Below are 16,360 nucleotides of genomic sequence, written 5' to 3'. Positions count from 1 at the left end.
TATTCAATAAAATTTACAGTTAAAAAAATAAAAAAAAATTGTAACTGAATAATCCCTCAGATTTTGGCTTCTTTTTGATAGAGACTACTTCCAGATGGAGATGATTTTCTTATATGTGCCGGTGTCTTGCAAATTTTGTCACTTTTAAGTCAATTTGAGGAAGTTGGGGTAAAGGGATAATAATTACAAAGCCTTAAATTAATTTATATTCAATTTAATAAGTATGTCCTTTTATTTTGGTTAGCATGATGTGGATGCATTTTACATACAAGCTAAGCCCAAGGCAAGACTGGTTCCTTGTTGGTTTGTTCGTAAATAATTAATATTTAATTTAGTTAAATAATAAGTTCATTTTTAATTCAACGCGTACAAGGGTAATAAAATGGAAGTAGATAATAAGTATTAAAAGGATATTATATATTACTACACACAGGCACCTCCGTTTGACGGATAACACCTAATCTGCCCTGATTGCATTGGCTTTTTGAAAAAATCAAGGCCAACCGCCCACCGTGGGGCTCGAACCCACGACCACAAGGTTAAGAGCCTTGCGCTCTACCGACTGAGCTAGACGGGCAGATGCCGAGGAGGTATAAAAAAAATAATAAAACCAATTATATCTATTTTCTTAATTTTCAGAAAAAAAAAAAACACAAGATTTGTGACAAGATAGATTCTACTCATCATCCTTTGGGAAAATTCCAACGCCAATCTAATTGACATTTGGGAGACTGAATAATGGGATAATTTCACTAAATACCTCAAAACTATTATTCTTCTCATTATTAACGCCCTTATACTATCAAAAAATTTGCTTATACCCACTCAACAATCATAATAATGTTGAATGTTGACTTAATTTTCATGGGAATTATGCAAATCTCAAGGGCTATATAAAGTACTAAAGGTAGCTTTTCTTTTTAAGGTAAATACTAGTGGAAGCTAAAAATTAACCCAACAATGAACAATAATAGTAAATTATAATTAAAGTAGAGGATTAAAAAAATAAAATATTTTTAAAAAATCAACCATTATTTCTAATTGTCCAAAATAAAATGACAATGCTTGTTGAATTCAAAACTTTTAATTAGATTCAACTAGTAAAAATATTAAAATGAGGCAGCTGACTAAAATAGTAACTTTTTTTTTTTATATTTTCGATGGGACTAAAATAGTGTCTTTAATGTTAAAAGTTAGATAAATAGTAGGTGCTAGATATTTTCAGTGTTGGGGATTAAGTGAAATTCAGCGTTAGATTAAGGACGATGAACGCAATTAGTCGTTTTTGTATGTTTACCCTTGAGTTGAGCAGCCACATGTCGAAGGGGAAGAGTTAAGACCCTACAGCATCAGTTCTCAGGCCAAAATCCCCTCTCTTCTCTGCAAGTCCCCGAAAACCCTAGATAGGACTCGAAAGAACCCTAGGGAACAACCAATCCAATGGGGACGAACACGCTGAATCTGGAGTGCAGGATGTACGAAGCGAAGTACCCGGAGGTGGACATGGCGGTGATGATACAGGTGAAGAACATAGCCGACATGGGGGCGTACGTGTCGCTTCTGGAGTACAACAACATCGAGGGCATGATCCTCTTCTCGGAGCTCTCCCGCCGCCGAATCCGTAGCGTTAGCAGCCTCATCAAGGTCGGCCGCATCGAGCCTGTCATGGTTCTTCGAGTCGACAAGGAGAAAGGCTACATCGACCTCAGCAAGCGCCGCGTCTCCGAGGAGGACATCCTCGCCTGCGAGGAGCGCTACAATAAGAGCAAGCTTGTCCACTCCATCATGCGCCACGTCGCGGAGACTATGAGCCTCGATCTCGAGGTACCTGACTACTTGTTTTGCCTTAGTTTAGTGTGCGTGAATGAGGTTTTTGAGGGTTCTCTATTTTGATAGTTTAGCGCCAGGTTTTCAATCTGTTTAAGGTTTTACATATCTTGAATCGTACTAGTCGGAACTGCTTCGATGCCTTGTTGCAATTGTCGATTTTGGACTGCACTGTTTTTCCTTCCCAAGTTTTTTTTTTTTTTTTTCTTTTGCGGCAATACGGTGAAATGGCTGAAACATTCAACGTGAACATCAAAATTTTGGAATTATGGGGTGAATCCGTTGTTTTAGCTATTCACACGTCATGAAAACACTACTAATCTCTTGATAAAACAAAAGTTTGGAAATTGTATTCTTCAAAATTTTTCCTCGCTGATTTCCTAAATAAGCCATAGGAATAACTTGTTGGGGGCGGGGGCGGGGGGGACGCGGAAATTTAGATTCTTCTAGGCATGCCTGTGATAGTCTGTCTATGAAGAAAAGGGAAGAAATAGTGCTACATAATATTGTATTTGGATGAAAAACATAGCAGGAAATAGACAAGATTTAGGGAGAAAGAAGACGGATTTCTCATCAACAATGCCAAGACCAGTCTGATTTCCGGCTAGAGTTTGGAAGACATGAAGATTAGAATAGGGGCAGTTATCTTCAAGTTTAGACTTTTAATGCCCCATTGAAGTTAAACTCAGCTGCCCAAACTTACCTGGGGACAACCTGTTGGGACAAAAAATCCAAAATGAGAAGATAAAATGTTGGTAAATGAATTTACTAGAGAAAAGGAAAATTATTCCAGCTGGCATTTCAGAAAATTGCTTATATGATTTATTTTGGAAATAGAGAGGCCATGGTGTTGTTTTATGATTACCTATATCTTCAGGGGTGAGTTTCAGTTGCTTGAAACATTGAATTGGTTTATGGTTTTCTGCTCTCTTGGAGGATTGACAATTTGTTGGCGGGGTTTGTTATATTGAGTTAATATCCCTGTACCCTTATTGATACATTATAATTTTATACAATATGAAGAATTGGCTATAATGGCATTATTTAAGCCTGACAGTCTGTGACGTTAAGGGCCTATGTGGTTGAGCTTCTGTTTTCATTTTCTCTGAAAATGAAGCAGGAAATGGTGGATTTGAGGGGGCTTGATTCTTGTTTAGTTTTTTACATTCATAGGTAACTTAGCAAGGTTTGGACTTAATTGAGTCATTTGGGAATTTCAGCTTAGTCATTGGGTGATGTGGTCACTATTTGAAGATGGAGGGAACCGGCCCAAAAGCGTTCAAGACCCGGTCCAAACCAGCCCATTCAAGAGCTGGCCAAACAAGGGCTGAGACCTTATAGGGCCGTGACTTCATAATTTTTTCCATATTCTTTTAGGGTTTTAATTTACTTCATATTTTCTAGGGTTTTACTTCTATTAGGATTCTAGTTGGGTTTTATTTGCAATATTACATGGAACGGCCAAACACTATAAATAGTCCTTAGCTAGGGTTTGTAAACAGTTTTTTGCATTATTCAATTTCAGCAGCCTATTCGGTTTTTCTCAGCAAAACAGGGTCTGTTTTGCGCCTATCTTTCAAGAGTCTCCTTCGTGTGTTTATTCTCTGCACACGCACTACATGCTGCGTCATTGGGTTGCCCCTCATGGGGCCTGTTCCCTACTTCCCTTCTTACAAGTTGCATTTGCTCAAAGCTTTATATTTGAAACAAAAGTACATTTGACTTTATCTGGAAGGCAGGAATATGTTCCAATAGATAAGAATAATAAAATTTTATATCATTACTTTATTTTCTGTTAACTACACAGTGCTTTTGGATATTAACTTGCCTGTGGTCAAATTATTTTCTTTCTATTTTCCAATACTAATGTGTTCTGATGTGACATCAGGTAAGGGCCCGGATAATATGTTCCTTTCTATCCATTAACGAATTTTAATTGCAAATTTACTTTGCAGGATCTGTATATTCATGTTGGGTGGCCTTTGTATCGGAAATATGGTCATGCTTTTGAGGTAAGATTATCCACTGCTTGCTGGAAGTGCTTTTTTCTCCTAACTCTGTGTTGATATATATTTAAGCATTATTTTATGTCCCCTATTGCAGGCATTCAAAGTAATTGTTAATGATCCTGATTCAGTGCTCAATTCCCTTACCCGTGAAATTAAGGAAATTGGTCCTGATGGACAGGAGGTAATATTTGCGTGCTTGAGTTTTCTAGAGCATGTTAACCTTTGCCTATTTGTAACAAGGCTACTTGATATCTTCTCATTCAATAGGTGACTAAGGTTGTTCCTGCTATGTCAGAGGAAGTTAAAGATGCTTTAGTAAAAAACATTAGGAGGAGAATGACTCCACAACCATTGAAGATTCGAGCTGATGTTGAGATGAAATGTTTCCAGTTTGATGGTGTTCTTCATATTAAGGTGTTTTTCCTCTCATCCTCCATCTTTTCTGGATCATTTTGTAAAGGATTGCTAATTGCATTTTCAAATTTCATTATGACCTTCCCCGATACCTGACTCTGCAGGAAGCCATGCGGAAAGCTGAAGCTGCTGGCAATAAAGACTGCCCTGTGAAAATTAAATTAGTTGCACCTCCAGCATATGTACTTAATACTCAGACTCTTGACAAGGTAAGTGAATCCTCTTGAAAATCTTACTCTAGCTTGGTTCAGGCCTTTCTTGCCCAAATTTTGCATGCTCTCTCTCTCTCTCTCTCTCTCTCTGGGATGGGGTTGGTGTGTGCCCCTGTGCTTCCTTCCCGCATCATTTAGGGAATATATTTAGTTCTAGGTGCTGTTAGGTCTTGCTCTCTTGTAATTCAAGGCCGTCTGGTCCAAAACTTGAGGTATGAATGGTTGCCATTTACTGCAATCATGTGCAGTCACTGTTTTTATGTTTAGAGGCAAATGAGTAATACTTCTTTTTAAAAGTCATATTTTTTTTTTTTTTTAGATAGCTCTTTTCATAAGTCTTTACTGCTTACTTTTCTGATGCTTAACTAAGTATTGGTACTTGTAAGCACGTGGGATGGGAAACAACTCTCAATAGTTTTAACATGTTACTTTTTGTCTCTGTTTTTGCTTTCACAAAGATCAAGTAGATTTGCAATCATGAACAAATTGCAGTTTTGTATTTTTCCTACAGCCTAGCAGCAGTGGTGTAGAACAATCCTGCCCAACCCTCTGTATGTGAGAAACCAACACCTTTTGTTTTTTTACCCCCTTCTCCTTTCTTTTTGTGGTCAACTTCTCTCCTGGAGAGATATCCCAAACTTCTTGGATAGGAGGAATTATTGTTTGCAGATGTTTGTTCATCTAAATACTCATTTCTATATTATCTGCTATTCAACCATTGAATTTCCCTTGCTACCATATGAAACAAATAATTCAGTTTTCCAGGTTTTAGTTTGATCTCCACTTGTTGGTAGCCTGGAATCTTAATAACATTCAGGAATAGGAGGCAGAACACAATGAACTGCCACTGTCATTCACTTAGTTCTGTTTCTCATTTTATTTGAATAAACCTTGTTGCCAATTATTTGTAACTGTTTCCACAATGACCTCTTTATGGGACTGTAATAGGAAGTTGGCAATTGTCCTACTAAAGGCGTATTAATGTTATTTTACTGGCAGGAACAAGGCATAGCAATTCTTAATAAAGCAATAGCAGCTTGCTCTGATGAAATTGAGCGGCACAAGGGAAAACTCACTGTAAAGGAGGCAGCTAGAGCAGTAAGTGTTTATTCTATTTTGTTCAATGTTTATGTTGTTTACCATTTTGTTTCCATTTGGGGTTCTTGTCAAGGTAGTTTTTTGAGGGGACTGTTTACTTCAAATCAAATCAAAACAAGTTTTCATCCTTAGCACAGGGACCAGATCTCTCTCTCTCTCTCTCTCTCGTGTGTGTGTGTGTGTGTGTGTGTGTGTGTGTGTGTGTGAATACACGTATACACGTCTCATCTGCCCCTGATCCATAAAAATATATATATATATATATGGCTGACGTGGTGGTGCATTGATGCAGGTGAGTGAAAGGGAGGACAAACTACTTGCTGAACAGATGGCTAAACTTGGGCGGGAGAATGAAGAGGTGAGCGGCGATGAAGACAGCGAAGAGGAGGAAGATACTGGCATGGGAGATATTGACTTGGAGAACTCAGGGACTGGGATAGCAGAGTGAATCGGCCTAAGCCATGGAAAAAAAAAAATTGAGTTTTCCCCCCTCCTTGTATCTTTATTTTCATTTACTTCTTTTTTTTTTTTGTTTCTTTGTATTAAATCAGCGTGATACCTGGACTGGACCTGGTCCGCTGGCCGATGTTGAGCAGTTTTGCCAAATATGATTTGTTTGAATGTTTTCCTCGCCGCTGTTTTAGCTATAGGATTGTCCGGACATTGAACCATTCGTCGATGGTACACTATTACTATTTACCTTTTCCTTTTTAGCTGCATTATTTTTTTTTTGGTTAATGTAGCACGAGGGCTCTCACTATTCGGCTTCACGATTTCAGTAGGAGTGGTTAATCAGAGAATCTAATAAGCAAGTTTTAACCCCTAGCATGACTGTAAATGTAAGGGTGATAAGTATATTCTATCTTTCAAGGTTGTTTTTTATTTGCTGAATTATCTCTTGGTCAAGGTTCGAACTCGAAATTTGGGGCTCAAAGAATAATACTCTAGCACATTTACGTCAAAGGATATTTTTAACTGTATTATTGGCCATTATTGTGTCGGTTTGCTTGTAGATGGTGTCTTGGGTCCGAAAATTGAAGATTTGGCATGGTGTTGCCTTTTTCTTTCTATTTTTCTTTTACCATGTAAAACATATGAGTAGATATTTTAGAAAATATTATTATATAATAAAAGAGGAGGAAGTATTATTTCTTTTGATTATTTTTTAATTTCTTTTAACTTAATCCTCTATCAGGTTCTATTGGAATCTTAATTAGATTGAGATCATAGATCATATAATATTATATAGTTGTGTTGGTCGGGTATTTGGTTGTTTTTGGTCTTGGTTATCCTTTGTCCCAGCCATATTATTTGACCGAAGTAAATCACTCTCTCTCTCTTAGGGGGTGTGCGTTCGGTTATAATTGAATCGAATCAGGCCAAAATATCTAATCGAACCGAACTGAACTTAGATATAAAATCAAATCGAACCCACTGAACTTATTCACTAATCGAAATCGAACTAACCGAATTTAAATTTTTGATAACCGAACTGAAAATCAAACCGAGATAATTGCCCAAAAAATCGAACCGATTAAGCATAATAACTGACCATAACCGATATATCGAACCAAAAACAAGCTACCTATCCAAATTCAAATACAATAAACTGAACGTACAACATTCAAACATAAAACATCAATCAATCTAAACACACATATATGAATATACACACACAGCATCCATCCACAACATCAATCTAAACATCAACGTCTTTGCATCCAAATCTAAAATTGAAGGAAAATTAGATAAATTTCATTCATGATTAATAAAATGACATCAGTTGATTTCTACAATCATTCACTCAAAAAGTTACACAAAACCTACCTTGCAATACATATCATTCACCTATATATGCACTGTACAACTATATATATACACACATACATGTACCTATTAACCTTTAACTCTAAATTGATCAAGGAATTGAAGCAGACAGAAGCTTGGATACTGTCTCTCTTCTCTCCCTCTGTGCTCTGAATATGATTGCTTCAGAGAAAGGGATGAATGGGCAATGGCGATGATGTCGGGTCTATGGATCTCAGCTGTCAGTGTCGGTGGGGTGGGGTGGGTGACCATTCAGAAGTCGACGACGACACGATTAGTTTCGAGGGCGGCGAGGGCGAGGGTAAGGGACTTAGGGTTTCGATTCGCTCAACCTCGCCCTCACGCTCGAAACTAAGGGACTTAGGGTTTTGATTCGAGAGTAAGGGACTTAGGGTTTCAATTTGGGTGCAGGGGGGTTGGGCTGTGTGGTAGGGGGTAGGGGTGTTCGCGGTGCAGTTTGGCCGGTCTGAATCATTTTCATCACGCTAAATCGCTAGTGCGGTTTTTCAACCAAACCAGATCGCATTTGCGGTCTGGTTTGATGCGGTTTACCGCGGTTTGAAATGCTATTTAAAATCACTAAAAAAGATATTTAAAAATGGTAAATAAAGACACAAATATTGATAAATAAAGACAATTAAATGTAAATAAATAGGAGCAAAAAATAAAGACAAAATAGTGTACAAAATAAATAGGATGGGCTGCCAATTATTATATTTTTATGATAATAATTTTTTATAATTTTTTTTATTATTTTCTTGGGCGGAAAATCGAACCGCAAACTGTCCAAACCGCAAACCGCGCGGTTTGGAAAGAATCCAAACCGTTTTTGACCGCAAAAAAAAAAAAATCGATCGGATCGGTTTAGTTCGGTTCGGTTTGGCCGGTTTCCACGGTGCACCGGTTTTTTTGAACACCCCTAGTAGGGGGCGACATGACAGCCATTGGTTTCAGTTTTCGATCGACGGCGACGACGAGGATTAGAGTTATTTGCTCACGGGGTAGGATTAGGGATTCGGGTGTAGGGGGGCTGAGTGTGAGCTGAGAGTTGGGTTGGACTTGGGGGGTCGAGATCAGTTCGGTCTTTGTTTTGGGAGGGGGGGATGTGGCGCGGGCGAGAGGGGAATCGAACAGCTCGGTTCAGTTTTTGTGGTTATTTATACTGTAATAACCGAACCGAACCAATTACCCGATTTTTTAGAAAATTAGTAACCGAACCGAACCATTTATCAAGAATAACTGAACCGATCCGGTTCGGTTCGGTTAGTTCGGGTTACCCGAATTTTTGCACACCCTTACTCTCTCTTTGCTTTTTATATTCCAGCAGCTTTGAACCTCATTCCTTGTTAGGGATGGCAATTGCAGCCGTAATCGTGGAAAATCGAATCGAAACTAAACCGATATCGAATCGGTCAATGCAGTTAAAAATCGTTTGACTGGATAATGGTTTGGTTTGGGAAAAAATTGAACACTGTTTCAATAAGTATGGTTTGGTTATGGTTTTCACTAAATCTAAACCAAAATTCGAACTAAAATCGAACCGAATGGTAGGTAACCGAACCAAATCAAACTAAACCGAATCGAATATATATATAATATCTATATTATATACAACCTAACTCACCCCAGCCCACCTGAGCCTAGCCCACCCTAGCCTAATTGTCTTGCTTGCAAACCCTTCTTTCCTCCTTCCCCTTCTATTCTCCTTCATAAGTTGATGGGTGTTGCTGCAGTATTAGATTCTAGGTATAAGATGACTTTTCTTAACTTTTACTCTCCTAAGGTCTATTTTTATGACTATGATGAACAAATTAGCAGCATCAAGTATCTTGTTTATGATTTGATGGAAGAATATTACATTAAAAAGAACAAAATGAATGATGTGAATAACTAATAATGTATATTGGATGGGAGCGTCACTCCAACTCCAAGAGAGAATTACATTTCTTTTGATGATGAATATCAATATTTTCTTAGAAAAAAGAAAACTACTAAAGTTACTAATTTCAAAACTGAATTGGACCTTTACTTGGATTAAGATGCTATAGTTGATAATGGTTAGTTTGATATTTTACTTTGGTGGAAAGTGAATGGGGTGAAGTATCCTACCTTACAAACTATTGCAAGAGATATATTAGTCAGTCCTGTATCTACTGTTGCTTCGTAGTCAGCATTCAGTTCTAATGGGAGACTGGTGAGTCCTTATCGTAATCGACTTCATCCAAAGACAATAGAAGTATAGATATGTGCCCAAAGTTGATTATCAAATGAAGTGGAAAAAGGTGAATTTATTTCATTTACTAGTTATTTTTTATTGTTAAGACTACATTTTCATAATAATTTATTTTTTATATTTATAATTTTGTTAGATGAAGTTGGGTTATTCATTTTAGATGAATATGCATCAATTTATGAAAAAGATATTAATGTTGTTGATGAAGATATTAACTTTTTTAGTTTAAATTACAATATAATTATGCAAATATTAATTTATTGATCTTAACAATTGTAGGTTTTGAGATGTGATTTTATATCCAAGAAGTTTTGTAACTTTATGCAAGAATAAGATAACTTTATTATAATTTATCTTTGTTTGTTGTGAAATTATCAAAAAAAAATTTATGAATGCTATTTGTCTTTGTTTGTTGGTATGGATTAAACTAAAAAAATTATGGTTAAACCGAAATCGAAGCGAAACCGAATGGTTTGGTTATGGTTTTAAATTTTTAAAATCAAATAGTTAATGGTTTGGTTTTGATTTTAATAATTTAAGTTTAATTTAGTTATAATTTTGATAAAAACTAAAACTAAACCTAAATCGAATCATTGACAACTCTATTCCTTAATTCATGAGCTATCGATGAATATTCTATACCAACAAAAAGACAAATAGCATTCAATTTGTCTCGGGGCCATTCAATTTCAACGGGTCCTTCTGGTTCTAGCAAGCTAAGCACCCAAAGAGTCTCTTTTCGCTGCACAGAGGGAAGATTTGCAAAGAGTGATGAACTTGCTATCTCCAAGAGAACGCCATGCGAGGACTCTGCTTCTCCATTATTGCTGAGACGTCGAAAAGCTGATAGCCCTTCTCGTCGATAAGGGGAAACCTTACTTGTTCGCTCCAGCCGGCGTGACGACGGCGACTGTGGCCTAATATCGTCATACGTCGTGGATGATGTTCTGCAGCATCTGTGTGAAAGATATATTCCTGGCACTGAGGTAACGACGACACTGGCCACAGCTTCTGCAACAGTGGTTGGACAGAGCATTTTGTTGTACGAGGGCCAGAGCAAGCGCATTACGTGCATGGCGCACAATGCAACGCTGTTTGTGATGAAGTCAGCCATCGCTAGGAATTTTGTGCTTTGGCAGACAAATTTGAGCGTTTTCTTCCCGTGTCCTACATTGAGGATAACAAGATGGTTAAGTGGTGCCCCGGTACTCTTTGTGGCAATGCAAAAAGCGTGGAGGGAGACGAATTTCGCGAGAATGTTGGTGTGGTTTAGTTCTGTTTCAGTTGCTGGCGGAAGCTCACTCACCCTGTTCTTGCTCGATCTGGGAGCCGTGGACGAGACGAATCAGAAACAGTGAATTGGATCACAGTTCAAACAAAACCTTGCCCCAAGTGTCGCAAACCTGTGGAGAAGAACGGTGGCTGCAACTCTGTGAGCTGCATCTGCCGGCAAGGGTTTCGCTGGTGCCACTGACAGGTCTCGTACTGCAACAGTTGCGGTGGCTATGAAGAAACCCAAGAGACTGAAGGGAGCGCGCTGCAAATCGCAGCCTTCATCGTTTCATCCACTATCACAATTGCTACAATGCTCATACAGATTTCTTGGTGATCGTTGACAACCTTTGCAAATCGCAGGCTTCAAGTCATCGATCTCTTGGTGATTGTTGACAACCTTTGCAAGAAAACGGATGAGCTCGTCGAGAATGATTTGTTGGGTTGGGTTCGCTCCGACCAGGCATTTATAACATAGCTCCATACCAGCCGCCAAACATTGAGAAGGCAATTCAGCTTCCTGCTTGTGGAACTTCTAAAGTCTCCAACTTTAGATCATCTCAAAAATTAGTAGAAGCTTTCCCTGAAAATCCAATGAAGAATCCGTCCAACTGTCAGCACCTCTCTGGTACTGGTTGACCCCGGCCATGGCCGAAACCAGTAGTGGTTTGGACCATGACTGCATCTTCTTTTTCTTCTTTCAACCTTCTTCTTAGGGTTTTTGCAGAACCCCTTAGCCTCTCCTCTACCCTTAATTATAACGTTGCCATCGTTGTTCTCTGACGACACTGTGAGCCGTCGCCAACATCTCCAATTTCTCTCTCTCTATTCTAGATCACGATGTATAGTTTTTTCCTCTCTGTCGATTCCAATCTCTCTCTAGCTCTCTCGTTCACCCGTTCTCCTCTCCAACAAATCAGCTATATCTTTCTCTACTAAAAAAAATGTGGCTTTGAATTTTTTTTTTAATATTAGGGTTTCGATGGTGATTGCGGGAAAGAGAAGAAAAGGCAGGAACGAAAGGGGAGAAGAAGAAGAAGATAGGATGAAGAAGAAAATTGGCAGAACATGAAGTAGTTGTAGGCATGATTGAACTAGTGGTGGGTTTGGCCATGGCTATTGTTTCTACTGAGTGCAAGAGAGAAATGGGACAAAGGAACATAAAGAAGATTGGAAGAAGAAGAAGAAGAAGATGGACAGTCATTGCATTCAGCCATGATCGTCGTTCTCTAACGAGAGAGAGAGAGAGAGAGAGAGAGAGAGAGAGAGGAGCTAACATGGAAGCACATGAGTGATTAAGGATTAACGGAAAAAATTTAACGTTGAAAATAAAGTGAAAGTTGAGTTCTTTTTGGGCAAATTACTAAAACATTCCTAAAATTTGTTTGGTATATTAATTAGACAATGAACTTTATCTTTTATTAAATATATACTTGAATTTTCATAATTGTAACCATTACATAAAAATATCAAATTTAAACTTAGAGCACAACTTTTCCATCCAAAAATTAAATTTTTTAGTTTTAGAAAACTCATCAAATAATCAATATAAATGGTAAATTACACTCAAACCCCTTCATCGTGGATAACCCTTGCTAGCACAACCCTCATTTTTGGAATCTCATTGATTCTAGAAACCCATAACATTGATCTATTCTAGAAATGTGTATGTATACGTGTGTGCGATTGAGAGAGAAGTATAGAGAAGAAAAGATGTAAGAACAATACGATAAAAAAAAAAAGAAACAATCGACGAACCTTTGCCAATGAAGGGTTTTGGCCAGCTAAAACTCTTTTCTTCTTCTTCTTATTCTCTCATTCCATGAACTTTATTGGTAATGAATGGGTTCTACTCTACAATCGATCTATTGCTAATCTACCTTGTTTGGCGAATGTTCCATTGACCAATGATGGTTCAACAATAAGACCTTTATCAGCTATTACTCCATTGGTTGGTCGGTTCCTTTTGCGAACCTAGTGTTTTCTTTTATTTCTTTATTTTTTAATTTTACTATTGGTTAATTTTAGTTTAATTAACTCAATTTCTATTTAAATAGTTTAATTATATTTAAGTGATAAGGGTTTAGTAACGGAGGAGGTTTGAGTGTACTTTTATCAATTTTTTATTTTTTTATGATTTTTTGTAAAAGTAAAAAAATTTCTAGACATAAAATTACACTGTTAATTTAAATTTCACGATGTTATGTAATTATTACAATTATAAAAGTTCAAATATATATTTGATAAAAATTAAATTTTATTATATAATTAATAACAAGAAAAAAATTTAAGAATTTTTTAATAACTCGGCTTAATTTTTTAATAATTTACCTAATAAAATAAGATTGGATGCAATAAAATTGAAGTAACTAAAATTCGTGATTGATTACCAAACCCACTCTAGTTGACCAATTACTATTACACTTAGATAACATTTGTTAAAATGAGTAAGATAAAGAAGTATTAAGATAAATTTAGAATATTTTTTTGACCAAAATATAGAATGGTAAAGATAAAACTGTGAAGTATTCCAAAATTTATATTAAATTGTTTGTTAATTTTTTTAGAATTTATTGAGAATTGTATTTTTTTTTCTATATACTTATTAAATGCATATAATAAGTACCAAGATAAGAGATTTAGTAAAATATCTCAATTACTAAATTCATTTAAAATTGTATGTTAATGTTGATAACAAATTTATAATTAAAATAGTACTTTATGATTAATGTGAATTGTCAAAAAATTAAAATTAAAAATAGTGTTTTATTTTATAAATCTATATTCAAAAGTAGATTCTAAAAAGACTCAGTAAGTAGAAATTATTATTGGTAGAATTACATTAATTTCACATAGATAATTAAAAATTGTCAAAACACATTTTCATAATAGATAATAAGTTTTAAAATTTAATAAAATAATTTAAAAATCAGTAAAAGGAATTTGTATTAGATAATAAAATATATATAAAGAGAAATTTAAATTTTAAAAATTGATGAAATGAATAATTTGATTTAAATTTTAAAAATTGTCAAAATATATGAAAATTTAAAAATATATTAAATGACATTAATTATAAGACTTAAATAAATAATTTTTTTAAAACTAATTTTATTATAAAAATAAGACTTAATAAATTTAAATTTTAAAAATATATTAATTATCCTACAAGAGACATATGAGTAATTTAAGTTTATCTGTAAAAAGTAAGATAAAAAGTCACGTGAGAGTTTTTTTGAAAAATGTTATATAAATTTAACAAATACGTTTGAAACAACAAATATTCGGAATGCTTTCCATAATTGATATTTTTTATTCTATATTTTAATTAACAAATACTATAATAAATATTTTTTTCTAAATTGTGGTCATAATGGGACTTCTTATGTAAGTACCCCCGCCTGAATATCCCAACCACCTGGACTATCCGAATGGGAGCACTTACAGAAGGGAAAAGAAATAAACACAAGACAAAAATACCCTGGCATGCATACACGAAAATAAGAACAACGGAAGTAAAGCTAAACACATGCATGCACTACGGGCACCTCGCTGACACACCGGTCACAAGATAAATAAATGAATATAAACTCTTGTGCCGACATACACGGGACTCGAGGAATGACCTGACACAGTTGAAAATAATAGAGTAGATCCTACTCAACTATCAGAGTTGACAGGGATTGACGGGACTGCCTGTACACCATACCGACTCTGCCGCTAAAAGATGACTCCATTGCCATGGCCCACACTGCCACTACTTGGAATGATGGAAGGCAAAGTGAGTTGAGAGACTCAGCAAGTATAAGGAAAGAAAGGCTGAAAGTTGAACATATCCAGTAAACTCTCCCCAGAATAAACCCACATGTACACACAAGCCATGAGACGCTACAACACAATAGTATAGCATAATAAAAGCACATACCGGTCCTTGGGGCCCACACAAGACACACGGCACCCAAGTCCCATACCAACTTGCCACTGCCCTGAGAGGCAACATGTATCTCCAACAAACCTGCGCGCGCTGTCCCGGGTCGGTACTCCCATCACCCGTCCATGTCGGTACTCCCGACACCCGAGCCATAGGCTCCCTCGGAATGGTACTCCCGTCCGAGAACTAATAACTACCAGTAACCATGCAATGTACATAGAAATGCAATGGCGTAGTGAGCATCAACATGATACACTGGCGCCCATACATCCAGGCATCAGGCCATGCTCTACCCACATAGTAAACCACATGCGATGCATATGCCCGTGCTAGATGCAACCTAACCAAGCTAGAATGTCCGTGTCCAAGCATACTCAATAAATGAATATCCCAACATGCAACCCGTACCCATGTGCATATCAAATCATGAACAGTAATATAATGAATCTAATCGTGCAGTAAATCACATACTGGCAGAGCTAGTCAACAGTGCCCGGCACCGGTCAACGGCCAGTGACTAGGAGTGTCCACCCGATGGTTCATTTCAGGGCCATACAATAATCTACCCCAACGTCACCAAACAGCTGACCCTTGCCCCACTGCTAGATAGTTCTAACCAAACCATAAATAAAACCAAGAAAACCATAAATAAACCTGCACGTCTAGGAACTTAGTCTCCAAGCTGGGTTCAGCATCATTCTAAAAGGAATAGGGGCGGTACAAACCCCCATAGGCACACAATAAATAAAATTCCACAAGTCTCGAATTTAATTTAAATTAAAACAAATGAAGAATAATTCAATAATTAATGCTAGGTGCTGAATTAGAGTAATGGAGAGGATAAAATACAAGAAATCACGGGGTCTTTTACGAGAATTAAAGATCACGAGGATGGGGTTAGGAGCTTGCCTTTTACTAGCAGATTCCCACCTCCTGGCTCAATCGCTGCACAAATTAATAAATTTTACTAATGAAACTAAGTTTTGATATAAAACCCATACGCGTATCTCCGATAACCTAACTAAATCGGTACAAAATCGAAGCTATTACGGGTATATGAGGACACTAAAATTTAAAAGATAAAGAGAGCTTGCCTTATTTTGCAGATTTCTAGCCTTAAATGCCTGCGCACTGCAAAATAATATTAACAGTAAAATAAACCAAAATACAACTTAAAATACGATTTAATCCGTAGAAAATGTTTAGTTCACGCTAACTAACTTACCTCGCTCTTCGGATCTTCAATAATTCGGAGAAAAATTAATACCGATTAACCATTCCTAAATAATTTAATTAGCTACCCTTAATTCCTTATTTCCTCAAAACGGCACAAACATTTATTTTTTTTCCTTAATTTCTCAAATTTTTGTAATGATTTAAAACACCAAAGTAATAATCATTATTTACTTCCCAATTTCTGGGATATTACATCTTAAGTCAGTAATGGTAATATTTACCATTATTTTAAGGGTAATGATTTGAGTACAATAAATGTATCTTAGTTTTAAGATGTATTTGTTATTTTTTGTTTTCAATT

The 16,360-nt window shown here is 36.5% G+C and overlaps 1 protein-coding gene, 1 non-coding gene and 1 pseudogene across 2 annotated transcripts; 2 read left to right on the top strand and 1 right to left on the bottom strand.

Moving 5' to 3' along the window:
* Nucleotides 1-504: 504 nt before the first annotated feature.
* Nucleotides 505-577, bottom strand: TRNAK-CUU (transfer RNA lysine (anticodon CUU)). The gene has a single exon. It is a non-coding gene; the product is annotated as a tRNA-Lys (tRNA).
* Nucleotides 578-1,311: 734 nt separating this feature from the next.
* Nucleotides 1,312-6,279, top strand: LOC127798199 (eukaryotic translation initiation factor 2 subunit alpha homolog). The gene is made up of 7 exons (XM_052331584.1): nucleotides 1,312-1,824; nucleotides 3,783-3,839; nucleotides 3,931-4,017; nucleotides 4,104-4,250; nucleotides 4,355-4,459; nucleotides 5,462-5,560; nucleotides 5,853-6,279. The coding sequence occupies exons 1-7, from the start codon at nucleotides 1,441-1,443 to the stop codon at nucleotides 6,006-6,008; spliced, it is 1,035 nt and encodes a 344-aa protein (XP_052187544.1). The 5' UTR covers nucleotides 1,312-1,440; the 3' UTR covers nucleotides 6,009-6,279.
* Nucleotides 6,280-7,567: 1,288 nt separating this feature from the next.
* LOC127796964 (probable E3 ubiquitin-protein ligase ARI2) lies at nucleotides 7,568-11,288 on the top strand (annotated as a pseudogene).
* The last annotated feature ends 5,072 nt before the right edge of the window (nucleotides 11,289-16,360 follow it).

This window comes from Diospyros lotus, chromosome 3, assembly GCF_014633365.1.
Source record: "Diospyros lotus cultivar Yz01 chromosome 3, ASM1463336v1, whole genome shotgun sequence".
Taxonomy (NCBI): domain Eukaryota; kingdom Viridiplantae; phylum Streptophyta; class Magnoliopsida; order Ericales; family Ebenaceae; genus Diospyros; species Diospyros lotus.
Note: the sequence above shows the minus strand (reverse complement) of the source record. Positions and strands in the feature narration are given on the sequence as shown.